Source organism: Puccinia triticina, chromosome 11A (genome assembly GCF_026914185.1).
Source record: "Puccinia triticina chromosome 11A, complete sequence".
Classification (NCBI taxonomy): domain Eukaryota; kingdom Fungi; phylum Basidiomycota; class Pucciniomycetes; order Pucciniales; family Pucciniaceae; genus Puccinia; species Puccinia triticina.
In genome coordinates this window covers 3,385,933-3,413,925 of record NC_070568.1, presented here as the reverse complement: position 1 = coordinate 3,413,925, position 27,993 = coordinate 3,385,933, and the positions used below count along the sequence as shown (strand labels likewise).

Below are 27,993 nucleotides of genomic sequence, written 5' to 3'. Positions count from 1 at the left end.
TCAAGACGTGGATTTGGATCCCGTTTCAGCAACACAATCACCTTTGCTGTTGATGAAGCTAGACTTGTATGAGCTGGAGCTATGGGAGACATTCAACAGGTAGGTAAAATGGAAGTTGGCATGTGTAAGAATGTCCTCATGGCGGCGGAAGAGAGGGGGCATAAGTGTGATGGTACATACATTCCACCACAGCCCAATTTGGTCTGAATTCTGTCTGAGAGTTGCTCTGCTTTGGATTCCATATCTCCTTTTCATAGTGGATAGAGAGAAGGACAGGTCAACGTCAGGCCAAATGGATACAATAACTAGGGGGGAAAGTACCCACGAGTTGGTGTTTAGATCCGAGGGGGTACTGGTGGCAAACAGTGCACCACCAGAAAGGAACTTGCTGTCCAGGCTAAGAGGGGAGGATTGAGTAGAGGGGATCTCTACAACCTCACCTGGTGTGAAACCGGGCAGCACGCCCTGTAGCGCAGGAGGGCGGGAACCAACAGTCCAGAGGTATTCAAAGAAAGCTGGATTTGGAGAGGAATCACAAATAAAGAGCAAAGGAATCTTTCCAGTGGCCCAGTCGGAGTAGAAATGACAATAGGCTGGGGAAACAAAGAGGCGGTTCTGTTATATACAATCCAGAGTGCCAGGTCTTACTTTCTTGGGACATTGGGGCGATGTGCTTTCAGATAGTGTTTGGGATTAGAATCTGGTCGGATAACACTATATAAGAATTAGCCCGTGCCCCAATGAACAACAAATTCAGTTAGAGGTTCACCCCATATGAACAGAAAAAGGGTGGAGCCTACCATATCTTTCAGGGCTTGCTGCAAATCCGTAGAGTAGACAGAGGGAGACTGCAAACGGTGGGGCCCAGCGTGATAAGCTAAGAAGAGGTAGACCAAGCGGGCTAGGGTTATTGTTTGAGTCTGGGCTGACTACTGGTACATGTGGAGGGGTAGGTGTGAAGGAAAGCTGTCTGATAGACTGTAGTGGTCATCACATTAATCCAAAAATTCCTGATGTACATACCTTTTCCAAGTAGGTAATTGGAGGTAGTGGGATATCGCTGGTGGGGGGGAGGCTGGTGAGAGAGGGCCAGCTACCGGCTACCCCCATCAATAGGGTTCTTTGGGTGAGAGCCAGAGAAAGGTCAGGTATTGCAATGACTCATTGAATGAGTCATGAGAGCGGATGGTTGACCGAGGTGACGGAGGACGCTTGCTCAGCGCAGGCGTATCCACACTGAGAGAAGTCGCACAGAATGTGCTGAAAGGTGGGTGATGTCAGTCATAGGAGCTGATGTGGCCCGCAGCATCCGCAGGGGGCGGAATATGCTTATAGCCCAATATATCCAATCCCAATTGGGCCCGGGGCATGGGTATGCAGAGTATGTTAGGGTAGAGTTTACAAGGGGAGGGGGCAAACCTTGCCTCCCTCAACCAACTCTGAACCAACTTCTCAATATTATTTTTTGCATCCCTCTCTCCTCAAGTGTGACATTTCTTTTCATACTTGATAGAGGGGATATTTACGGTTAACTAATCCAATATGTTCATCTTATGATTAGATAAATTGATTGATTATGCTATTGACTAAGCGCCTTGGAGGCAATAGTAGAGGGCACTGGAGGGTTGACCCTAACTTACGGTACGTGTTGAGGGGTCCTGCCAAGTACGGCATAACTGATGAACTCTTTTTTCTCATCACAGAGCAACAATATCTGGTGTAGAGTTTGAAAGGGACACCTCTCGTCTCTCCCTGCCAACTCTGATTCCTCACCTTGCTGATAGTTCAATCATACTTCTTAATTTAGGTATTCCATCCATCTCCCATAGTTATTAGAATGTAAGATCATAGATAGCTGACCTAGTACACAAAATCTGTGATCGGACAGACCAATTGTCCACTGACTAGGCGCATACAAGGCGTTAGTAGAGGCTATGGAGGGTAAGCCCTAACGTGTTGTATGTCTTAAGTAGACACACTGCGATACGAATAGCTGATCCATATTGTTGCTTATCAGAGCTTGGAGCCGTTCAAAATTATTGATGCAGAGCGCAGTGGATACCCATAATGGAGTAGATGCTCAATCTGAAGGTATTTGTCATTGTTTGACTGCATCCAATTGACTGATGGAAAGTCAATAGGCCATAGCAAGGTTGTACATAGGATTGATGTGCAAGTTTGCTCTTCCTGTTTGTGTATAGATTGATCAACTGTGCAATTCATGGAGCGCATCAAAGGTGTCAATCAAGGATATGGAGGGTGAGCCTCATCTTAGATTATGTACTAAGGGCTTATGTTAAGTTTTGGTATAGCTGATTGGTTTACATCTTGATGCTGTTAGGGTTAAGGTATTGATCAGAAGCTATAGGTTCTGTCCCAGTTGCAGCCATTGTTTTCATCGCCATTGATGTTGTTCAGGTAGGGCAGAATCTTGGAAAACATGTTTGAGGCCGTAATCTTACAGGGTGTGTAAGTTATATAGGCATGTATATTACTCGCTATGAGGGTGTAGCCGTGCTAAGCCTTAAATGTTTGACACTTTCAGGTTGGGTTACTAACTTGACATTACATAGTTCTTTATGCACTAGGGTTAAAAACTCAGATGCAAGCAGGTCCAAGTTTTTTATCTCTACGCCCTGTCATGGGGTTGGGCTGATAGCGTATTTGGAAGAAAGGTTGGTAGATATGCAAGTACAGAGTCTCTGATGGCTCACATCTTTAAGATATAAGGCAAAGCTTCCTAGGCGCCAGCGAGGCAATTGTAAAGGTGACAACCTGTTGCCGGTCAAATGAGTGAAATCAGATGAGGGAAGATTCAGCTCATCACTAGCATGGAGCGGGCCTGGTAGTCCTTGAGAGAAATGAGAGAAGCAAGATGCAGTAGTGTCAAGCCTCTCAAACACTGCAAATATATTTGGCTGTGTTGAAGTCATCCCAGTTTAACTGTGATGCACTCAACCGGGGTACCTTGGATTTATATTTCATCAGTTGAGATCACCCAAGTTTAAATTGGTTGAGTGCATCCCAGTTTAACTGGGATAAACTCAACCCAGCCAATTATGCTGGCAGTGAAAGTGTTGTACATATATCTGCCAGAGCAGGTTTGGAAATGTAATTGAGATTACAATTTCAAGAGCTATGTAGATAAAATCCCTCAGTCCTAGCTTCCAGCTGTGCAAGCGCCATTTGGTGACTTGTTGGAAAGGTACAGGTCAAGCAGGCTGGTGGCGCAGCGGAAAGTGGGAGGAGGTGTGAGAAAAGTCTTTTTGTCTGAGCCCAACCAAAGGGTATGGGGACCATTGTAGTTTTTCTAGAAAAACTCTTTTCTACCAGTGAGTAGACAATATCATTTGTGAATATAATAACATTGCTAGAGATCCTTGAACACAATGAGGGATCACAATTGACACAATATTGTCATTGCCTCCAATCCCATAGAATATGGGAAGAGATAACAAGTTAGTTTAGGATAGGGTTATCCAGAGAAATTGTAAGAATAGAAAGAAGAGAAGGGAAGCAATGGCTGTAGAGAAGAGAAAGAAGTTGGAAAAACAAGTACATCAAGAGGAAATACATGTACAGTGGGTAGACCATTGTATCCACCACACGTTCTTGGACTCTAGAATCTCCCTTCACCAACTTCAAGTCATTCCTTCCAGTGAGATGGTTCAGAATTGGCTTAGAAAGATGAATATGATAAAATAAAAATGAAAAAACAAAGTTGTGATTTTTTAAAAAAGTTGAAAAAACACAAGTTTTTCTTGCAAGTGTGATTCTTTTTTTCAGAGAAAGTTGAATAGGCAAAAAGCAAGAGTGGAACATGAAAAGAATGATAATAAATGAAAAAAATGTGACCCAAAAAATTTTTGGCTTGGTGGGTGGACAATCTGCAGTCAAAATGGGGAAATTACAGTGCCAGAATGCCAGGTATGCTGATGAATGACTCACTGCGCACATCTTTTAAACCACATAGAATCAATTTGTTTCAATTTTTTTACTTAAAATCATTCATTTCAGATCGCATACTATCATTCCTCAATCTTCAAATTTTTTTGAGAAAATTATTGCATTTTTTGGTTTTTTGGTTTAATTTTTTTAAATTACACAACTTTGATTTTTGTGTTTATTTTTTCACATTTGTGTTTTGAAGGATTTTTAACACCATCTCACCAATACTAGTGACTTGAAGTTGGTTGGTTGAGTTTCTATGGTCCAAAAATGGTGTGGCGGATACAATTGTCTACCCACTGTACAACTGTGGATTATTTTTGAAATATCTTACAATAAGAAAATACAGTGAGAGGCTATCAAGGAGAATACCTGGGGGCATACACCTTATTGACAGGTGATGATCACTGAGTTGTGCATGATTATTTCAAGATGAACCTGAGGATAATTGTACCACTTGGTAGAAATTGGAGTACCAATTCATATGGTGTCACGCGTGTTCATTTGTTTACCCATGGTAGGAAGCAACATTGCAACCTAAGGGTGTTCTAGGGATGCCATGGAGAGGCAGAACACACGTGCAGAGATTCTTTTGTTCTTCTTACAGGGGCCAAGACCATATCTCAACCTTTGTTATACTAAGCAAGGAGGACTGGTCCTGGAAAGTCCCTAGTGAGGACCTGGCTTTTGAACGCTTCCTTGGAAGGTGTTATTAATGACACTTTCCTCAGCACCACACCGTATCCAGCAGTAGAGGTGTCTGTCATAAGAGAGCATAACATCCAAACAACTGTCTTAGAGGTGGCATACATTGAGATATCCATTCAGCACAGAGGTTACCCCTAGGATGTATTCTTCAAAAGAAGGTGTCTCCGTCAGGTTGGCCTGCAATTCTATCCTTCTTTCTCTATTCCTATACAGCTCAACCTTGAGTCTCCTATGGCTAGGGCTTACCCCTGGAAGGCTTGGTAGGTTTTACCGTCAGGCTTTAGTCCAGGAGGTAGAAATTTAAGGGCTCCTATACAGATCAACCTTGAAGAAAGATATTACAAAAGAGCAGTCCAGTGTGATGATGGCATCTTCAATCATACACCAGTCTCTCATAAAGTGTCATGGAGAGAGTTGCTTTGAGCTAACAGTCATGATCATGAGAATTGGTCAGCATGCCAATTTTTTTTTTTTGTACAGATTATTTCTAACTCATCTGTGAGGCATTGGAGATGAATAATTTGTAAGAGGAAAAAGTTGCCAGTCCACCCTGCAGGAGTGAGTGGACATCCAAAAGTGAGCAACAGAAAAAAGAGTGTTGTAATAACTCAAAAAACTGCCTGAGATTGTTTGAGTTAAGTAATCTCATCATTATGTTGACATGGTGCTCAACATATACTCACCACACGGGTTTCTTACCCAATAAATAACCCCCCAGCCTCTGTCACCCCAAACCCCTAGATGAGGGGGGGGGGGTTCTGGCATACTGTTGGGCTTGGCCGTATGTTGGTTCATACCAGTGGGGGTAGACGGATCTACCCCCCTGGTCTGAACATTCCCTCTGATTGGAGACTCATCAATTATAGAGATACCTCCACTGGAGACAATCACCTATATGAGGAGTCAGAAGAGAGGCCCCAATGGTAGGATTGGAAAGTGTGAAGGTACAGCTCTTCAAGACCTTTCAGTTGGTCTGGTGATAGAGTAAGGGAATTCATTTTCACAGAGCATGTGTAGGTAGGGTTGGTCTTCCAACTTACTGATTTCCCCTGCCTTGAGGCAATAAAACTCCTCCGGGATTCTGTCCCAATAAGTCCCTGCCTCCATCAGGGTTTTGCGTACGCTGCGCAGATACTGTTTGTCTAGACCTGATTCAATTGAGGGATCAGCATTTCAATGGCCCGGTGTTGGTAGGGCTCCTTGTGGAATAGAGATGCATACTTAACATTTGGTGCACATTTCAGCGTCAAGTCTTCCGCGTGGTCATTGACCTCACGTTTTGCTGTGGGGGGTCTGGTGGCCAATCAAACAAGAGGTGCAGTTTTATTGTGTTCAGCGGTGCAATCCCTATCTGTGCCAGTTCATCACTCAGGATAGGCAGGTGTTAATGGTTGGACATTGAAGGGAAGCTGTGGGTGTATAGATACAAGCAACTTACCTCTTTGGTAATGTGGGTAACAGAGGTGGGCTGCTAGGCAACTGTCATCCAAATTCCTCACCCTGGTACTGTTAATGGCACTGTTAAAAGTGCCTCTGGTACTGTTAATAGTGCCTCCTGTACTGTTATCAGTGCCTCCGGCACTGTTAATAGTGCCTCCGGTACTGTTAATAGTGCCTCCGGCACTGTGAATAGAGCCTCTGGTACTGTTAATAGTGCCTCTGGCACTGTGAAGTTGTTCCCATACTCACCTTATTGGGGATTGCAGGCATTGTCTGATGGGTGCAGGGCGGGTGAGATATGGCTTCTGACAATAGTTGGTATGATTGATTACCTGTTTGGTCAAGCAGAGAGTGGTTTTGGAGAGAAATTGTTAGACTGTACTGTCCAGGGAGCTGTAGCTTGACCGGTTCACTCACCTAGTGATGGTCCACAGTGGTCATTGGTAGGTTTGAAGGTGGTGTGGGGTATGGAGTCTGGAGGGAAGATCCTGGAAGTGTCCAGGGTTTTCCTTAGGTGAGGTTAGGTTTCATCACTTGGGTTTTTGGGAGTCTGATGGACTGCAGGTTTGTTTCTGGCTTGCAGGTTAGGTCAGCTGCAAGATGGTGACAACATTGCTTAGGTTAGGTCTCAGGTGCAAGTGGATGTGCGGGGGTAGTTGCGCCGCAGCCAGAGTTGACCAATTGAGGGGTATCCCTTGATGATACTGCAAGGGTTAGGTCTCTGGCATGAGTGTATGCGCAGGGGTGGTTTGCACCACAGTTGAATTCAATCTACCAGGGAGTCTTCCCAGTCCGGGTGTGGATACCTGGGGTTTTTTATTGCCAAGACCAGGGATGGATTACAGTCAGGCACTAACCCTGATATCCATTCCCTTCCCACTTGAACTTAATTTTGATCCAGTTGACTCACAAAACAATATGCGGTTCAACAATAAAGGCTGTTATTGCACTGTACATTTTTTTGCTTTATTGGTTCAGTGCTCTAACATGGTTAAAGGTGTTTTGTAGGTTCAGTTCTTGCTTTCTTCTACAGCTCGATATGTACTTATGGGCCTCAGGGAGTTGGTTCAACAGTTCAACATTGGCTGGCATAAGGTTTGCAGGAGTGAGTAAGGCTCTGGGATTCTCACTTGTAGGACTTAATTGTAAGTATTACGCACTCAGGTATGATGTTTGTTATTGACAGCAGACAAACATAGCAGCAAAATGAGAACAGGACAATCATGAGCAGCACAATGAGAGAAACATTGGTAGAGCAAACAGCAAGATCAGAAGGAACCAGGTAAGTCTCCAGCATATCTCCAGATTAACTATGTACAAGAAAGTAGAAAAGCTGATTAAGGTTTCTTTTGTAAGCCCCAGATCTCTCTTGCCGTTCAGATGGTCTCTGCAGATGAGATGGATGTGGTTGAAGCCATCCGGAGTGGGTGACTCCGGATAGATGTGGTGGAACTTTGCCTTAATGCTCACAGGAGGCACCACCCGGGAAGCTTTGGGCTCTGTCCGCTATGGAGGGATATGGTAAGCTTTTCTGATCCAGTGGAGATGTAGAATAGATAGATATCAGCTTACTAGGATTCAAGGTCATACCCTGGCTATTAGTAGCTGCTCCTCTGCCACTCATCAACATCCCACATCCACCGCCTTGCCCTTGAGTTAAGCCTCCATTGCGGGAGGTGGAGGGATGTTTGCTATGGTAAGCTGGTGGGTCAGTGGAGATTTGAGTTTTCTTCTTGACCTGTTGTTTGGGGCTGAACTCCATGATTGGATTGTCTAGGACTTTGATCATGACCGTGCTACCGGTGAGAAGATTGGCAAAGATGCAATCTTTGGTGGGGTGCTTCTTACAACCACATGTGTCACAGGCCAGTGTGACTCAAGGTTGGTATTGAAGCAAAGGACTTGACCAAGGAGCACAGGCAACTCCTTGTTCTAGAACCAGCTGGCGGCAATACCGTGGGGATTTCTGAGACAGCATGAGTAAAGTTGCCATTGAAGACGCTGTTACTGTTGACCGTTTCACTGTGATGTTTGACACTTGAACAGGCAATATTGGCAAGTCAAGGGTTTTTGATAGTGCCCTGGTTGATTAGCAGGGCATACTTCTCAGCTACCTGGGCTGGGGTGTTGATGCGGCTGATTGGGCCGCTAAGAGGTACGTGTGCTTTGAGTTGGAGAAACCAACCATGTTGGTGGGAGATTTTGATTTGACTGATGGGCTTGGCATTCCAGGTGTAGGCACACTTGGCTCCCTTTGTTCCGTAGAAGAAACCACAACTACAATCATCAAAGCTTGGGAGCTTGAGGGCGTTGTCTGGGGAGAGGTGGGTGATGTACTTGTTGGCAAATTTGCGGTGATTTTTGCACCGTTGCACTGTTGCCGGTTTGATTCGGAGACTTTCAAATACAGAGTGGAGGGAGTGGTCTTGCTTACTGAGAATTGCTTTGAACTTTGCAAGCCCCCAAATCAAGATGAGGATGACATTGTATTTCTATTGGGATTCAAGGTCAGCACGTTTGTTCTCCCCATAGAGGTCACAATTTGCTTGAAAGCGTATGTGAGGCAAGAATTGCCCCGTTTCCTGCCCAGGTGAACTCAGCAGGGTTATTGGCCAAGTTGAACGTTGAGGTGAGTGGATCCAGCACATCTGACATGTTGGAATCTTCAGAGGAGAATGTCGGCCATTGCTTGTTTAGCCGGTCAATTAGCCGTGGATCCCTCCTCTTGATTCTCATCCTGGCTCATTTTTGACCTGGGTAACACTTCCACCGTCCCATCTGTGTTCTTGCGTTTTGTGGCGCTAGTGGGAGGAGGCATGGAGGCAGCTTCAAGCGGGGTAGACATATCTGCTAATGTATCAGGTTAGTTTACGCGCATGTGGGGGATGCACTGGGAGAAGAAAAACTAACTTGGTATAGGCGCTATTTCAGGTTATGTTCCATTCAAATTCTCTGCCGGTTGTTGTACGGTATCTGCGTGGGCAGTGTACAATAATAGGTGAGGGACCTGGTGTTTTTAGATCAGCCAATAATATTTACCAGTTTCTGAAACTTTGGTTAGTTTCAGGAGATTGGTAGGTCACAGGTGATACAATGAGAATGGCAGACAGGCTTTTATGGGCCGCGCTGAGAATTGTTGTAGATGTGTCTGGGGCATGTTTTCAAGCTGCCTCAACCCTTTGGCTTTATACCCATTTTGGGTTCCTCACGGTAACCGCTGGGGTCTCCATTCCTAGTGCAAGTACGGTATGTGTATGAGCAACCTCCTCAAGGAAATACGAGTGTATTCTTGTGTGGGCATGATGCAAGGCTAGCTGTACTGTCATTGGGTTCTTTCTTGCAGCGTACAACGTGGGTGTTTGGCTTTTAAGCAGAAGATTCTGGTGTAGACGTCTCAGAGGTTTTGTATAGGTTTGTTTTGTTGATTTGTGCTTTGTTCAATTAGGGAGCATTTCAACTGATGCATGCAAGGTTAGATTCATGTAAAGCAGGTGTTTGATAGTTAGCACATTGCTGTACTTATTTGGTGTGTTGACATTTCTCAGCATTGGTGATTTTTAGGGTATAATGGAGGGGACATTATCAGGGTAGATAATTGTGCTTTTGAAGACAATATCTCCAGATGTGCTGGAATTAGGTACAGTCAGGTTTGATTGTGGTAGCTGGTATATTCTGTTTTCATATGACAGTTTGTGTTTGTTATACTTCTGGAGGTATTTCAAAAGAAATGGTACTTTTTCATTTCTCATCTGAATACAACATCTATATGTGTAAACCACTTATTGAAGGGTTTTACCCTTTATTTGGTCTACGTGGCGTAAAATTGTTTGGCTTTTTGCATTCATACCTGTTTTCTGTTATCTCAGGTGTTTTATGTCCAACTTTTTGCCTTATTTGGAGACGGGTGTGTGAGGTAGAGAGTTGGTACCTAGGGAGGATTGCAGAGTGGGGACACAGGATATGCAGGATTCAGTTCTTGGTGTGTGCTAGAATTTCCAAGAGAAGAGGTTATTGTTGTGCACACAAGGGTGTGATATTTGAGAACAATTGTTTAGCATTAGAGGGGAGTAAACCTTAGCAGCGCCTTTTCAACATAAGGGAAACAGAGTAAGTGTGGGTGATGGTCCTTCAGTTAGTGTAACTGACTAGACTTTGTTGTAGGGATGGCAAGGTATGGCCTGTTCAGTGCTAATGATTTTGGGCGCACTCCCATGGATTCAGAGGTCCAGTAACATATACTCATTCAACTTCAAGGATTTTTCTGAGGTGTACTGCTAGGACACTACTTTTTCCTGGTTCAGCATTCCTTTTGATTTGGCGTAAAGCCATAATGAATGCATCTGTGTCCCTTTCTGTTTTAGAATCCAGAGTTGCAGAGGACCCAGAGATGTGAAAAAGTTTGGCAATAACTTGGTTGTTTTTTTGGCTGATATGGGGTTTGTTGAATTTGACTGTGTTAGCTTTGACATGACTCCATATAGCAGGATCCTGGGAAATGTTGGAGGAGTCTGCAGCTAGTTTCTTGGAGTAGGAGGCTCCAGCCTTCAAGATACCTTTTGGATCAGTCATCAACTGTTCCGCATTATTGAAGCAGGGTGCATTGTCCTGTTTAGTGATGGTTTTTCCCTGGGCTTGTTGTAGGACTTTGTGGATGTCTGCTTCTTCATTAGTCATGAGTAGCATACTTATTTCCCTACTTTTTACCAGTTTGATATGCTTGGCATATTTTTTGATAGCATGTTTAGCCTCTGCCAAGTGGGTGATGAGTATGGCTTGCAGCTGTTGAACTTTTTTCTGGTCATTAGGTCTTGGCACTTTCTGAAGGGCCTTTCTGGTCCTCCTTGATCGAGCAATTTGGGCCTTAGTTGCTTTGTCAAAGTTTAGCTGTCTTTTTTATTTGGGTATTCATAGTAACCCCAGCTCCTCTCCTGCTGTATTTAAGGTCTCTAACCATCTTGAAGCCACCTCATTGAGGTCTTCTTCACTGTCAATATGTTCCATTTTCAGACAATTCCTTTCTTTAAATAGGGCAAGTTCAATTCCATGTCCCTTGATGAACTTTTTGTTCCACACCTCCTTGGAACTGGTGTGATTGGCGACAGGTTCATGCTTGAGAGAGACTGGCCAGTGGTCACTGATGTCAGTGGTCAGTTTGTCCACTTTAGCATGTCTGGCAAAAAGACATGCTTTGGGGGAATTGATATTGTGGTCTAGGTATCAACCCTCCTTATTCTTAACCTCCCTTGTGCTTGATGAGTTGGGGTCATTGGATATGCCAGGGTTTTGCATTAGATAGTCCAAATACCTTGATATAGATGATATGCCGGTCATCTGTTTGGACTTCATATGCAGCAAGTGAGGTGTGGATATATAAGCACTGACCTCTAAACCCTTCCTCTTTCAGCCGGTCAAAGAGATTGTACTCCTTGATAGCTGGAGTGTATTGGTATATGATGTGCAGGTGTTCTTGCACTCCAGCTACAGAGACATTATTTTTGTGTAATAGGGGGTTTCAAAGTAGACCCGCGCGTGCATGCAGGTCACTTTGCATAACCCGGTTTTGCGGGGAGACTGCAAGTCGACGTTCAACATTTGAGTTGAACGCCGGCTTGCCTTGCCTTGCAAGTGGCATGCGTGGGTCTACTTTGAATCCCGCTAATATCTCTTTTAGGATAGGAAATTGCTGATTCTATTTATGTTCCATGTCATGAATTTCCCTAACTGAAGGGGATTTTTAGTTGAGGGGCTTGTTGTATGTTGTACAACCCTATCTCTGTGAGCCTTCCATAAGGAGAGCCGATATCTTGGTAGCATACTGGCTGTTATAGTTTGTCCCCAAGTCTCTTTTTTGTTAGAGAGAGTTTCTGTTAGATATAGTCTACCGTGTTAGCCTACCTGTAGGGACTTTTGTGGTCCCGCTGCCACTCCAATTTTTAACCATATTTCAAAGTTTAACCCCTGTAGTGTAGGGAGAGTGGTGCTTGAGTGAACTAGATGCAGCTGAGGGGTAGTGAGTGAACCAGTATTTGTGAGAATAATTCAGGTGATTCCTATCTTATCTAGAAGGCTGGGTGGTGGTACCCACTTGTTTTCAGACTTTTTATGGTTTGGTCTGATATTATGTTTGAGAGCAGAGGCTGGTCTGCTTGGTCCTGACACAGGGGCGTGTTTGCTAGGGGAGCAAGGGAGCACACTGGTAGCTTGTCTTGTCACCAACAAAGCCCGGGCTGCTACCTTGGTTGTATCCTGTCTAATCACATTTTGTAGGAGCCCCCAGGATAGGCTAGAGTCCTCCCCCTGAGGAGGATAGCCCACCTCACCACGCTCAGGTTGGTTGACAGAGTGGACCACAGGGCCTGTCAAGAATTTTTTCTTGTTGTGTTGTCATGGGGGAGGTTTTAGATCATTTGGTCCAGAGATCCTTGACTGGGAGCCTTTTTGCTGATTCAGGGGACTGCCCATGTAGCCGGGCCGTCATCAGGGTGAAGTTGTCAATGTCCACTGTGTCATATGCAACAGAGGGGAGGGATTGGTACTTGGAAAATCAGTATTTATACTGGGAGACTCATAGGTGACAATATGAGTCTCTGAGATTGCACAAAAATGCATGTTAGCATTGTTGGAATTTTGATGAATTCCTCTTACTTTCACCTCTGAAACTAGTTTCATATCATTCTCAGCATTGCCAGAATCTTTGTTAGTACAGAATTCATCACACCATGTAGTCTAGAACCGTGAGTAGTAGATAACATTTTGTCATATGTGTATCAAGCATTGTTTCTGAGATAGTATACTTGAAACTTGTTCTGTGTTCACCTATTTTTATTTTTTCTTCCAACCACATATTGTAAGTTTATTTCAAAAAACGCAGCATACAACAAGCAATTCAAAAATCATTGGTCGCACCTCTTCTCTTTTTTCCGTGCCAGCCTGAATCACATTTGGTGAGCTTTTTGCCCTCACTGTCCTCTTTCTTGAGCCACTAGGCTCATCTTTTGTGTTGACTTTGTGAGGCCTAAGATTTCAATTTCAACAAACCCTAGCTTGATGGCAGCTCAAGCGGGGTGGCTTGGATTGATGTGTGTGTATGATTTATCTGTATTACAGGGTTGAGTATTTGATACATGAAATCAATCCTCCTCTTCTAGGAGGCCCTCCTCAATGAGGCTCAGGAAATCCTCTTCATCCGGGATGGATGCTGGGCAGAGAGGTAGCTCCGGGTTCAGCGTGTAGTGTTGACCTTGGAGTTTGTCTAAATACAAGCAATGAAGATCCTGTAGGATATAGGCTGTAAAGACAACGGTAGGGATTTTCTCCCTAATTTTGATGATGTACGGTCGGTCTTGTGCAGGACCTATATATATATATGTACGGCAAGCTTTTTGTAGAAGGCAGCTGTCAGGTGGTGATTGTATGGCCCTGCCAGAGCTAGAGTTCAGCGTAGGCAATGCTCATGGTATGACCTCCTTATAGAAGAGTTGGTAGACGTACGTGTTGCACGCTCAAATGGTATACCATGGGAGTGTGCAACACGTGGCATCTCCCTGTTATGCCTGTGTTGTGTCTGTGCTGGTCAAGATAGCATTGTGACACACAGTTGGTTGGTTTAATGATGTTCAAGAATAACAAATTGACTGGGAGGAGACATTTACCTGGTTTATTAATGTTCTCCGGGGTCCTCTATGTTAAAGTACCAATTGTCTAGACAGGAAGGCTAGGTTCCGGTGATAATGAATGGGCATACTCAGCTAACTCTCATCAATCCTCATTATGAACAAGCTCACCCTGTTAGCCTGTATGCAGGTTTTTTACTATTTGGTGGATGGGTAAGGAGGTGGTCTCCAGGTGTTGTTCTACAGAATCAACGCAAATCCACTATGTTCAGCGTAGTCCGTTCTTCATAGGGCTAAACTGCAGTTTTGGTAGCGGGTATGACTTACTTACTGCTTGTCTTTGTTTTGTTGCTTGGTAGGAGCTAATGAATAAGTGTTCAATTTAATTGAGCAACAAGATCAGACCTGCAAGGACTTCATCATCAACAGAGGTTTGTTGTTGATGACGTGCATGGAAAATAACATACAAGTTTGGTGTACGGGGCCCTAGTTGCGTACCTCAGGAAGGGTTGATTGCTGGGCGGTGTTGAGGGATTGAAGTGAGTTGTACCCATGGTAGATCCTCAAACATTAGACCACACCAAGTTTGGCATTGGAAGTGACTCACCAAACTCATTCCAGGAACTCCTTGATTGCAAGATGGGGGGTCCTTTGCCAGTATCAGGCAATTGGTGTGGTGGTCAGATTGAGTGGATTGCACAGGCTGCGGGAGACTCCAGTTGGGCACAGTATGCGTGCGGGGTCAGGGTAGGGTAGCCCTAACCCTAGCCGCAAGCTGTGTTCATCATAAGACTGCAGCTGCAATCAAAGGAGGTGGAACATTCCTTCTTGATCTGTTGGCTGTGGCGTGTCGCACTGTCACAGAGGACATGCCCCGCGGGCGCTTGCATGTATGTCTCAGAAGGCACGCACGCAGCCCGCGTGGAGATTCTGCGGCTGATGTTTCACGGATATTTCTGTATTAGGAGTATGGGGTATGGCATATGCAAACCCCTTACTTTCCCACTTGACCTCACATTTCCGCTTTATTGCCTTCCGCATATATGAATCAAGGCTCTTGAGTGGTTTCCATTCTAATAATGTTGATTACAGTGAGTTTCTTTATCAGTTTGATGATTGTGAAGAGTTATAGAGAAGATGGACTTTATACCCTTACCTTTTACAATGGAGGGTTCAATCTGTTCATTCTCAATTTCACTTATCAGCACCTTTGAACAAAGTTGATAGGCACAATAGGAGGTTACGGGAGACTTGACTCTTGCTCAAACCGAAGTGCTCATGACTCTTAGGTATGTTTTCTATGAAGACTGTGGGTACATAAGCAGTTTGATTCTCAATTGCTAAGTAGGACATTCAGTCTCAGTATAGTATCTATCTACACATTGCAAACAGGGCACAAGATGGAAAAGAGGAAACAATGGAGACAAGAGTTTGGAGTCAGCTATTAGGGGAGAAGGATTCAATAAAGGAAAAATTGTTATCAACTGATGTTGGGGGTGGGACGTATTATGCTGCAAAGTGAGTAGCAGCAATGAATTTATGCCTTTGATTGTGCTTGTCCTTCTGTGCGGAGGGGAGGTGAAATGATTTCAGCTGGCTATTAGCTGGATTGGAGGGGGCTGCTGGTCAGCAATGGTTGGTAGAGGCATTGCTCTTTGTTGTGATCTTTGTCTCCGCAGATTGAACAGGCCAGCAGGACCTTCACAACAACTGGTTTACCACACACCTTGGAGTACTTTGGACTTCCCAAGCCAGAAGGTGTTGGCAGACTCCCCTTGAGGGAGTTTGGTTACACGGTAGTATAACTTGCCGTTGAAGGTGAGCACACCATTGATGCACTTTCTATTGTGCTTGATGGCTGGGATCCAACGGGGCTCAACATTTGACCCTTGGTTGAGGGCAGAGGGTACTTTTTGGCAGTTGCTTTGGGAATGTCATCCGTTTTGATCCCATCTTAGGCTTGTAAGGAGAACTTGGCAAGGCTTGAGAGACAGCAAGTCTTGATCAATCAAGATTCTTTATTAGGGATCCCCTCCAAAACAGCAGCATTCCAAGGATGCTTGGCTGCAATTACAAAGAGCAGGGAGTTCAAATGAACTTGTCCATTATTTCAACTTTTGCTATATCATTGGAGAGATTGATTTGCGGTAAATAAAAGTTATATATAGAATTTAGATATCTACTTGAAGATGGGAGAAATTATTTGGAGGCTCTAATCCCTCCTTCTTCTCACAAATGTAGGGAATAGTAACAAGATTCTGAGAAAGAACATTGGAAGGATTCAGCAAATCCAGTGGCTTGTAAAATCAAATGCTAGATAGGAAGCAATTAATCTAATAGAGGGTACTTCTTTTTTTCTTGGGAATCTTGTTATACTCCAGATTGGATCAGCTGGTATATGCACTGGATCCTTGTCATCCTATGCTGTACATAATTGATTGTTTGTAACAATGAAATTCCTGTGAAATTTTGAGTATGAACTGGACTCAGGAATATTGAACAAATTCCACATAGAAGAAATGTGGTTAAGTGACCTAGATCTATCTTTTTGAGAGCTTTGCTCTTGAGCTCCATATTATTAAAGCTTTGGTCATGCTCTGAATTTTCTCTTGGAAATCGCAAATACAAGATACCTTGCTATCTTCATTTGTATAGGTAAGGCTTTGCTTTATCAGATGTGCCCAGGTATTTACTCTTTGAGTACCGGGTTCAATTATTGAGTCAGAAATCTAGCCTGTGGATTGGGGAGGTCCTTTGGTCTCCTGAGTGGCTGCAGGATTTGTGGATCCAGTACCACATCAAGCTGAACCTTATAGAAACTGGAATCTGCACAATATAAATTTGAGTTAGTATATTCAAAGAGAATTTTTTTGGAAATAGATCAGTAATTAGCTACCTTTTGATAAGAGTTCTGTAGTCCACCTGGATACTGTTGTGTGTTTGTTGCAACTTAGACTGCGAGTATGGAATGATTCGGAAATCCTTGGCAGGCTTTCTGCATTCAAGGTTTTGAACCTTTGAATTAGTTCCTTGAGTGAGTCACTTGCTTCTTTCCAATCTTCCAGCTTTGGCTGTTGATTATTCTCCCAGGTATTCAAAGCGAGTGAAAGGTTTGCATGTGGGTTGGGCATGAGTATGCCATTTGGCAGAGGAATAACCAAAAATCCTTTCTCTGCATTGGGATTAGGAGTTGGCTCTTGTAAGATCACCCTTTTGAAGTGCGGCTGAAGGAAAGTAAAGGAGATGTAAAGTAAACAAAATGCAAGTCAATTTCTGCTTGAAAAGATTCAAAAAAAGGGCTTACTCCTTCCTCCTTAATCTTTCAGGTGTTGCACGCAGTATTGAGTATAGATGCCTTGTTCCCCTGAGGAGAAAAGAAGTACTCTACATCTCAATGGAAATACTGTGACAAAAGGAGGGAGGCTTAGAATCAAGCAGCAATTGTATTTATTGCTCTAGCCGGAGTAGCATTTTCCTTCTTTCTTTTCCTGGAATAAATAAGGGAAAAGTACAAAAACTAGTGAAGTGCAGTAGTACATCAAGTCATATCGTAATAAGAATGGAATGACTCAGAAAATGCAGGAGACTTACAATTCATTTTCCTGACCATTTCCTTCTACTACTGGAGTCTTACTTATTCCCACCCATTTGGCAGTGGTCCTGGAAAGAAGAATGAGTGGAAAGTAGAAAGAAGGAGTTAGATGATTGTAGATGGAGAAATTGGAGATCAAAGGAAAGAAGTGAACTTTTCCATTGTAATTTTTGGTTCTGACTTTTGGAAAGGCATCCAGATGGACTTGAAAAAAGGAGGAGATTTATTTTCCATCCTCCTCCATGGAGAGTCAACATTGTTTGATTGGATTGGTCTGGAGCCGGGGATGGAACTTGGGAGGACAAGCAGCCAAGCAAAAATCTCTGATGGTGTCTCACACTTGACACATCATGGTTCATGCAGCCCCGTGGAATTGACCACTCTTCTGATCCCATTGGATCCACATCTCCATTCCATCAGACTGACACCCACCTCATTGAACCAAGACCCTGGTCCTGCTCACTGCTTCAATAAAATCTTCAGTCTCCACTGCTTGGAGACATCACTTTGAGTAATAAAAGTGATAAAAAACCATTATAAAGCACGGAATAAACAGATCAAAACCCAAATAAATAAACAAAACTTAAAATCACAAATCAATCCAATTGTTATCCAATCCTAATTTGATAATTACAGTGTTATTTGCATGTGTTGATGACTTTATGCCACATTAAATACAATTCAAAATGGGATATCCAATCAAGAAAATTACTTCCATTCCTCTTTGTCTGTTTCTCTCAAATGGCAGAATTACCAGGTGAGAGTTATTTTCCTATTTTGTTGGTGCTGTTTCTCATTTCTCTCATTGGATTGGCAGACTTCACAAGATTAGTAGATGCACATGGCACCACCAGGTACCAATGCAATTACTGCTGCAGTCACCTGATGACTGAATTGGATTGTCACTTGAACTCAGCTACCCACCAGAAAGCTGTCAGAAAGTTTATGGAATATAATAGCCAGGTTAATATCAAGCCCCAGTGCCGCCAGTGGAACAGCATGCACCATTAGATATGGATCTGGACCACACCTGGCCAGAGCAAGATACCTTTGACACTGAAATGCAAACCCCAGTGGTAGAAAATTATGTTAATGTTATGGGGTATCAAATATGAGAAATCCACAATTAAAAACCAGTCAATTAGCCAAAATCTCACCAGTGGTTCCCAAAATGGAGTAGAAGAAGGAACAGCATGTTTTAAAAATGGTGGGTTTTTTCAAACCCATCAATTACATAATGGTGGATTTTGTCATATTTGATACCCCCTGTTATCAATGATATTGATCAAGTTTGGTTTGCCTCAAAATCATCAGGTGTTCATCCACCCCCCACTGCATGAAGCATGTGTCAACTCTCAGTGGCAAAGAAGGAGGATAAATCATTGGTGGGTTATGTGAAGGGTTTTTTTACGTTTGACCACAGGGGGAAATGTGGTAGTAAGGACAGGGTTATCCTGCTCTCCTGACACCTTGCCTTAGCAGCCAGATTCAGTCATGCCCTGCCATCCAGGTGGGGACTCCTTTGGCGTAAGGGTGTGCATCCTCATCCTTGGCCCCATGCCCAAGATCTAGACTGCACTGCACAGGAGGATTTGAAAGTGGAAATGAAGAAGAATACAAAAGCTGAGGGGCATCAGCTTTTCAATCCCATTTACCTATGTTGTATTTTTACAAACCATCTTTTAAATTTTGTTCTATTGTGTAGATGGGGAAGGGGACAGATCATACAACCAGCTTTGATAGAGTTGGTTCTATCCTTCCAGCTTTCATTAATAAGGGTTGATTGGTGTATCAAAATTGATGCATACTGTTCAAGTCAAACTTAATGCTGGACAAATTAGGAGCCAATGTTGGGGGCAAATTCCCTGTTGGGCATGTTTTGATGAGTAGCCTGATTGAGCTATTTGATTTTAGATTATATTAATCAATATTGTGAATCATTTACAAATTCTACAGGCATTGCAGGTGAATAATATCTTTGTCATTCATTCCAAATGCCAAGCGTTTTTCACACCCCAAAGGAAGTGTATGTCCAATTGTCACTGGCTGACAATCATATATTGGATCTACCAATAATTTTAGACAGGATACCCACTCATTCCGTCAATTTTTCATGAAGACCTCCAAGAAGGAATTCCAATTCAGCTCACTTGGATGCAAGGCCCAGAGAGTGCCAGATTCATTCTAACTGCACCAGCCTGATTACTCCCAATAAAGCCAACCACTGCTGGCTAGCCGCCAATTTGACATCAGTTGACTCTTTTCAGCCCATTATGGATTGAAGGAATCAGCAGAAATAGCAAGGATATCTTCACTCACATTGCGCATCACTTTTTGTTACATACCACTGCCAAATTAAATGCTAGCCACACAATACAATCAACTGTCAGTTGTGGCAACAACATGAGCTATGATGTAGTGAGGGACAGGTATCCTGGAGATTTCTTCCTGGCTATCTTGCCTTGTGATTAGTTCTTGGAGGTATCATTGGATCCCAAAATCCACAAGAATCAGGAACCAAAAGAACTATTTTTCAATCAACAAACAAAGGTCAGGTACCTGTGAGCTGACCACAATAGACTGCAATCTCACACTGATTGAGCAAACTAAATTTCCATGTGCTGAGTACTGTCAAGATGTTTCACAAAAACAGGATCCCTTGATTGAATTTTCCCAAGCTGGTTAAAATTAGGCAATCATCTGGGTTGTTATCAGTTTCTGGGCTTGTGTGCAAAGAATGCACTTAAAGCAAGATCACCTCCTGAGCCAAAGCCCCCAAAGATCTTGTCCAAAGTCAAGATTGTCAATAACCATGGCCTCTCAAAACAATCATGTCACTACATCATTGCCCCATCACCAGTCCAAGTAACGTTCTAATCTCTACTAGAGGCTACTAATAAACCTAAGATTGATTAATTGCAAATGCAGACCAGATAACTGAAAATACAAGCGGTAGAGAATATAAAAGGAAACCAAAACAAAGACAAGAAGAGAATAAGAGCATACCCAATAGATGATGTTTTATCTGACAGACAAATAAAAAAAGAAGGGAGCACAGAAAGACGCAATGGACACAGGACTGCAGAGACAAAATTAGTATATTGAGATATAGGAGGTCCGAGGGGAGTGATGGGTTCACTTTTCAACAAGTTGAGAACAACAATTGAAGGCCAAAATGGATGAGCTAGTTTGTTTGATGAGTTCAAGGGAGCAGGTTTTGAGGGCTAGTTTGATGAGCATTGAGGAGTAGATAGGAAGGGAACAATTTCTATTGGCGGAACGAGGTGAGTTGGAGACTTGATGGTTCACAAGAGGAAAGGCAAGCCAACTAGCAATCTGGCAACATTTTGAGGGTTGGATGAGTAAGATCTGAATTGAGGATACCAATACTTGCTCCACGTCTTCCAGGCTTCACAGAGAATTTATGTACACACTGTGATGACGCATGCACTGCAAGAAAGACTCTAGAAACTGCTTGCAGTTGAGATGTAGCAAGCTTGAATCAAGCCTCAGTTCAAGTTGCAGTCAAGCACCTAAATTCTGTGCTGGTACACCTTGAGTGTGTACCTTGCTCAGCATTCCAATGCTGAACATACTGTAAGGCTCATGCAGTAGGCTGAGGCAAATGTTCAACCTTGAAAATGAGCATTCCCCTGAGCACCCTTTCATTTCCCTTTAGTAAACACTCCATGTGTCATCAAATCTAGCCAGAATAACATAAAAAGGGTGTGTACACATGAAAAGGATATGTACATATGAAAGGAATATGTAAGCATGAAAGGGGAATGTGAGAAAGCGTATTAACACATGAAAGGGATATTTAAAAATGATGAAAGTGGTATGATGTATGCATGAAAGGGATTTTTATGCATGAAAGGGGTATGTGAAGCAAGGGGTATTTGCACATGAAAGGTATATGTAAACATCAAAGGAGTATGTAAGCCTGAATGATAAAGGGATATTGAAAGAGATGTGAAAAACTCAAAGGGGACATGTAAACATGGAAGGGTCATGAACACATGATGAAAGGGGTATGTACACATTGTGAAAGTGATACATGCACATGAAAAAGGGATACACACACATGAAAGGGGTATGTGCACATAAAGGGGCATGAACACATTATGAAAGAGGTGAATGCATGCAAAAAGGATATGTGCACACAAAAAAGGGATATGTGCACATGAAAGGGGTATGTGCACATGACAGGGGGATTTTCACATGAAAGGGGAATTCACACAGGTATCAAATCAGTATTTTGGAGCCTGTACTCAGTTTTTTGGAACTCACACTCACTCTTGCATGAATTATGCAATGTGCATGTAATCAACCAGTGCTTGATTCTTGCATGAGGCACAGCTTGCCTTGAGCTCTTGCATCTCAACTGCAAGCAGTTTCTAGAGTTTTTCTTGCAGTGGTGATTTCATGTGTCATTCATTTCACATATTTCATTTATGGGGTTTGGTTTCTCACCAACCCAATTATGTACATACTTTTGGCCCATAAATAGTGATGCCTACAAAATGCATTTCCCCTTGGGAGAGTTTTCCACCTCATCTTGCCATTTCCCAATATCCTAGCTTTTCACACACAGCACGCAGGACATCAAATTTCAACAGCTACTGGGCCAATAATCACTACTTGTGTAAAGTACTTCAAAGAGCAAAAATCTCCACCAAAAAATGTAGTTTGACTGCAGTTTGGCTATATAATAACACCACAAAAAATCACTTTGCTCAACAGATCTCCCATCTCTATTGCTGGGCCAGAACCAAACACCTCCTGTCTGTTCTATTCCCGTATGTGTTGTGTACCCCATTGGAGGAAGACTATGCAAACCAGGCAATCAAGCAAATTGTAAAAGAAAATCCAGGCACAGCTGGCAAAGCTATCAATATGCTGTTTAAAGATTGAAGTCAATCTTGAACATATCACACACCCCAACTTTGATTGCGCATGAGTCCCAACTCTAATTCCAACTGCAATACATCAACACAAACTTCTTAGGCTCCAAAGTCAAGTAGAACTTCAAAGAAGAAGGCACAAAAGCAAAAAGAAAGGCTGTACAGAAGCAAATGAAAACAATAAGTAATCCAGATCACCAATTGAAAATATACTGGAAGAGGATGATCCATTTCTTGGGCATTGATTGGACCTTGCCAATGAATCCCTAAATGCCGGTCCATTCCTCAAAATCAATCAGTCCCTCAATGCCAATCAATCACTTGATACCAACCAAACCAAAGGTCCAAATTATAATCAGCTACAAGATGATTCAATCCTCTGTGATCAATCTCTTGCTGGTGAGACAGAAGATTCCTTTCCTAACACCAGGGGGAGAACTTGATGCACTTTTCAGATGTCAGGTGGATGTGTATTAGGGGATGATTGATAAATTATTCAGAAGTCAATGGGAAGTCTGTCATAATTTATAAGGAAGTATAACAGGACCTCATGTAATGCTGTATAGAATTTTTCCATTCTTGAAGGATAACTACAAGCTATAATGAAATGATAGTTACTCAATGCCCTATTATTAATCATTTATGGTGAATTTATTTTGATCAATTTCTCTATGTGCAAGGGGTTTCACACAACATAAAGGTAGCTGGGGTTTTAATTGCTTTCTTACCAGTTTTTACTTGTCATGGAGCTGTGAAGGCTCCTCCGGTGATCTGTCACCCCAATGTACGCACATACACAAAGTGACATTTGCAAAATGGAAAACAGCTGACATGCATGTGCATGGAGACATTGGAAAACAAAAAAGCACAAAAACAACTCACAAGCTTATATTGTGTTAAGAAGCCAGTTTATCTAGCTGAAATCTGGCACCACAAATCTCCAAGCTTGACTTTACTCATACTTTCACCATATTCTTATCCTTTCTTGGCTCAATTCCAGATGAAACCTGCCTTTTTTAGGGAAATATGCCAATTCAGATGGGCCTTTTGAATCATCACATGTTGTTGATCTTAAAGAGGCCCAGGATGCAATTTGTAACAAACTTTTAACGGCACACATGAAGAAAAAAGGAGCATGTGAATAATGTGAATTTGAACGCAAGAAATCATCCCAATCAAAAAACAGTTCAACTCAATCATCATTTGATTGTGGCCTTTGTGTCTGAGTGGTTTCAGCTGTGTTCCAATTGAATTGCAGTTGGCTTATGCATGACTTCTGGATGGTTTATGGATGAATCCAGCATCAGTTTCAAAACATTTGTGGATGAGTTCCAGCATTCTTATATTACTTCTTATACTACTTTCACCAAAAGCATCCAACACAGTTACAGAAAAGCACTCTGGAGAGTGCATTGGAATCTCCCCTGGTGTAAAAAACATCCTTGGCACAAAATGACGAGCCCATAGGTAAAGGTTTTGTCAAGGTTTCAATTCAAGGTTATTCCTCCAATCTAATGTTCTCCCAGAAGGAGAAAGTAATGCACTTGTCTAGTACAGGTATTGTTATTATTAGCCAAAAAAATGATCCTGATTCTTTGTTCCTTTTCAAGGTTTTTTTTCTCTGAGTTCTTGTTTCTATGTTTGCTCCTGCCTGCTTATCTCTTTTTTTTCTCTCCTGTGACAGAAATACATCACTTGCATGACGTGTAGAGATTTTTGCCTCCCCTCAAATTTTCAGGGTCTGACAGTTGTGTGGAGGGTTTCCCATGACAACTCTTGCAACTCATAATAAGTTGTTATCCAAAAGCTTCAAAAATTATATGAAATGAGGCTGATTTAATTCATGTTTTTCAAATCATATCTATTGGGCCCCATAACACTTAAACCATTACAGGATTTCCCATGTGGGAAATCCTGTAAAGTTGTCCGGGAAATCCTGTAATGGACCATTTGTTTGAGATTTTTTTTCCTCTCAAAAAATATTTTTTTCACTTGCAGTACAAGAAAGGGGGCACTTGGGATGACAGCTTGTATTTATCTCACATGAAGGAGCATGAGAAAAATACAAGGACCGAGAGAATAGTACAATATGTATATAGAAAAAAATCCAGAAAATCAATGAAAATCATTCCTCAGCAATCCAGGCACAGCACTGCCATGGTTTCTTGATTGATGGCTGGGCCTAATTCAAATGCTTTATACATCATCCATGCACATTGACACAGTACTTCATCAATGTGAATGACATGGCTATGTAAGGGTTCAACCCTTCAAAGAGAAATGTCAAAGGGATAATCCTTGAGGTGTTTGAATGGATCACCAATGCTTGAGACAGGCACCAACGGGTGCACAACAAACCAAGTATTGCTGGAGGTAGCTGCGAGACCAGGCGGTTTCCGAGAATGCTTGAAGATTTGACGGATGACAGCGTATTTGGCTTTTGAATTTGGTTTCAATGCTATGACAGAGTTGTTCTTGTTGGTTTTGAGGTTGGAAAACGTAATATCTTCCCGGTTGACGCTAGGAAAAAGTTCAACCCAAGAGTTGATCGGAGCAAACTTGTGTGAATCGGACGGTCTCTGTTTTTGCCATTGGTCAGATGGTAACCACTCGCGATCGGCAAGAGGAAATAGATCGTTCAAGCGTCGAACTAATTGCTGAAAGAGTTCGGAGGCAAGCAGCTGTCGGCGGTGACTTGATTTGTTCTTGGGAATAAATGGGATGGGATCGTAGAGTGTACGAAGTTGGGAGATCTGTGATTGTAAGGGAGGGGGGAAGTTGTCGCCATCAGGTTAGCAACTCGGCCGAAATTAGTCTGATAACTGACTTCAATTTGGCCTGGTTAAACACACATTGCAAAAGATTAGCGCTGATCTTAAGGAGACTTGTCGGCTTTGGTTGAGAAGAAACTGACCTAGCCAATTATTTGCTGAGCTTTTTATGACTTGTGCCATCAACCGTTCCATCGAGAACGACCACCATGCACGGCATGGTCCAAACCTTTCCAGACAATCAGTGAGATGAAACGCCATATGATGGTTTGGGGCGAGTGGGGTGTGCGGGAATAGTAGGAGGCAGCCCTCGATATAGCTTCGGATGTGATGGCAATATTTCACAATGTAAACCGATTTCTTTGATCGTTTCAACGCTAATGTTACAAGGGAAACTAAGTGCCCAAGGTTGTGCAATAGAGAAAGTGAGGTCTGATCATTTCTGTTCCAAAATGGCGGCATGATGAGCGGTAGTTGAACAGTGAAAAGGTTTTGCCACTCGTCAGCCTTCAAGCGGCCAAAGGATGCCTTGCCGAGAACCGGGATAGCTCTCTTGATCCATGTTGGAATGTGCACCCGTTTAAGACAAGAATTAATGTACGATAAGGCTTCGCTATCAATGGTGGCCTGCGCATCAGGTGGTGGAACCCACCGACCACCCCATTCCTCATCAGAGACATTTGGCACAAAGTCATCCTGTGGAGAGTCGTTTCCGTTACCAAAAAGAATTCCTAAAAGCGGCACTTTGTCATTGGCTGGGTCAGGGGGTTGATCTCGTGAGCAAGCAGAATGCCGGGCAATTGAATCATCAATCTCAGTAGCTGAAATGCCATCAGTTTCTTTTCCGTCTTCTTTGCCAGCCATTAACCAAAATCTTTGACAATGCCATTTGAGGAGCCCGAGTAATAAGTTGTGCATGGAGTCGACTACATGATACTCCAGGATGTTCCAGTATGGAAGATCTAGTAAAGCCGAATAACGTACACCTTCGGCGGAAAGAATTTTCAGCTGGGCCGCAATGCTGGTGGCCTCACAAGATTTATTTGCCCAGTATCTGTGTTGATCTAGGAAGCGTGGAGGCCACGTTTCGGGGTTGATGTTTGTGATATCCGACTTCTTGAGGAGGCAAGATGAGCACATTTGGGTTGCTGTGGGGCTGGCGAATCCAAGGGACCGTCTCAGGGCGGGTAAATCGGCAAAAAAAGGAAGAAGCGCAGCAGAAATATTGCGTCTGTTGGAGTGGCGGAACGTCTTTGAAAGGTGAACCCCAGGTTTCCACAAGCTGTTCAATTGTTCAACAAGAGGCCGGAGAATCCAATTCGTCTGCTGAAGCGATGGCTCTTTTGGGCCAGGAGCAATACCAACAATGAAGATATTTTGAGGTCGGTAACGAAGCGAGACTGGAAGACTGAGACAAATCATGATCATAAAGGTGATGGAAATATGTTTCCCGGCTTGACAACATCCGTGCGGGTTGATGGCATCCATAAACAAACCAAAAGTGACGTTGCCGGCATTGGCTGTGAACTGCTCCCCATCATGATGAAGAAACTCTTGCCACACCCGAGAATCATGAATGTCAAATTGTTCCATGGAATCATTGTATGCTGATTGAGACTTGAAAGCAGTTTCTTCTAATGCGTCCTCGATACCTTCCTGGCTAAAAAGGCGACCAAGCCAATCATTCAGGTTCTGAAAGGCAAAGCGTCGAATAGGTGTGCGGCGGGGGTGTGTTTGATTAAATAGCCTTGCGCCGCATACAAGTGGATCATTTTTGGGATTACCGTCCTTTTCCGGAAGGTGGCAATGTAGGCATGTAGTCGGTGCGGTTGATATGTCTGGATACATTGCAAAACATGAGGGACAGCAAACAAAAAAAATGAGATCCGGGTCGATGGCCAGCTGCGCTATGACTGTTCGGGTGTCCGTTGGTAAAGTTTTTAGGGCAACTTTGTCTGCGTAAGAAAGGGCTTGGGCTGAAGAGTTTGCTTGCAATCCCCCAGAAGCGACGAGTTCGATTATGTTGTGGTCCAGTTTTAGCATGCAAGAAGATGTGTGGAGCGAGGTCATTTCCATCACGTAGAACAAGGCGGTTTTGAGCGTTACGAGCGTAATCACAGGAGGGTCGTACACCAAGGAAATGTGGTAGAACCGAGCTGTTGAAAAGAAGAATTAATTAGTGCAACAATAAGACTTATTTGAGCTAACTGCAGCACTTACAACAATCGATGTGGGTGGGTGGATCTACGGTTAAATTAGCAAAGGAAGCCAGGAGTTCGGAATCGAATGATGCAGCCGGAGCTGGCGGATCAACGATTGAGCCTTCAGCAGGTAAAATTGGATCGAGCAATGTAGGTGGTCCTGGAAGCTGGTTGCGTGGCATGGTCCCGGTTGGTACGGCAAAGTCACGGCTCACGTCAAAGCTAGGAAGACTCACTGTTGAGCATAATTATAAGCAAACAAGTTCGATATTGATAAGAGTAAGCAGATTTACGAATACTTACTGTTATCAGATGCAGCTTGAGCCATGTAGGTCAGTCGTTCAGTGGCAAACATGTGCCTCTGTCGAGTGGCTACATCAACTTCCATACCAGCTTGGACCACACCCGCTTGACGTACTTATGTTGTGAGCATGAGCCACAGGTGCAAATGGCTTTGGGCATATTGGTTTCGTAGTCTAAGTAGCTGAAAGAAAAGTTGGGGCTAGCGGAAAAAGCAATTGGGAAGGACTAATTGAATTTTTATTGTGTAAAATACAAGAGGAAGAAGTAATTCAGGAAATTTACAGGGTGAAAGGGTAGATGACCGGGGGAAAGTAAGAGCAATGGTACGATACGTGTACAGCCAAGGAGAAAGGGGAATATGTACGTAAATAGATGTATGCATCCGAAGTAAGTCATCGTTGGATGATCCTCTTCGGGCCACACACAGCAAGACCTTCATAGACCTTCAGAAATCACATGCCCACCAGCAAATCCGCGTAGTGGGTGAGGGAAGGTACGAGGGGACAGTTCCAG

The 27,993-nt window shown here is 43.1% G+C and overlaps 1 protein-coding gene across 1 annotated transcript; it reads right to left on the bottom strand.

Moving 5' to 3' along the window:
- Nucleotides 1-27,532, bottom strand: PtA15_11A331 (uncharacterized protein; the record flags this gene model as incomplete). Its single annotated transcript, XM_053161229.1, has 6 exons — nt 1-555; nt 649-673; nt 24,564-24,958; nt 26,927-27,132; nt 27,197-27,412; nt 27,481-27,532. The coding sequence occupies 6 exons, from the start codon at nt 27,530-27,532 to the stop codon at nt 1-3; spliced, it is 1,449 nt and encodes a 482-aa protein (XP_053025196.1).
- Between the last annotated feature and the right edge of the window lie 461 nt (nt 27,533-27,993).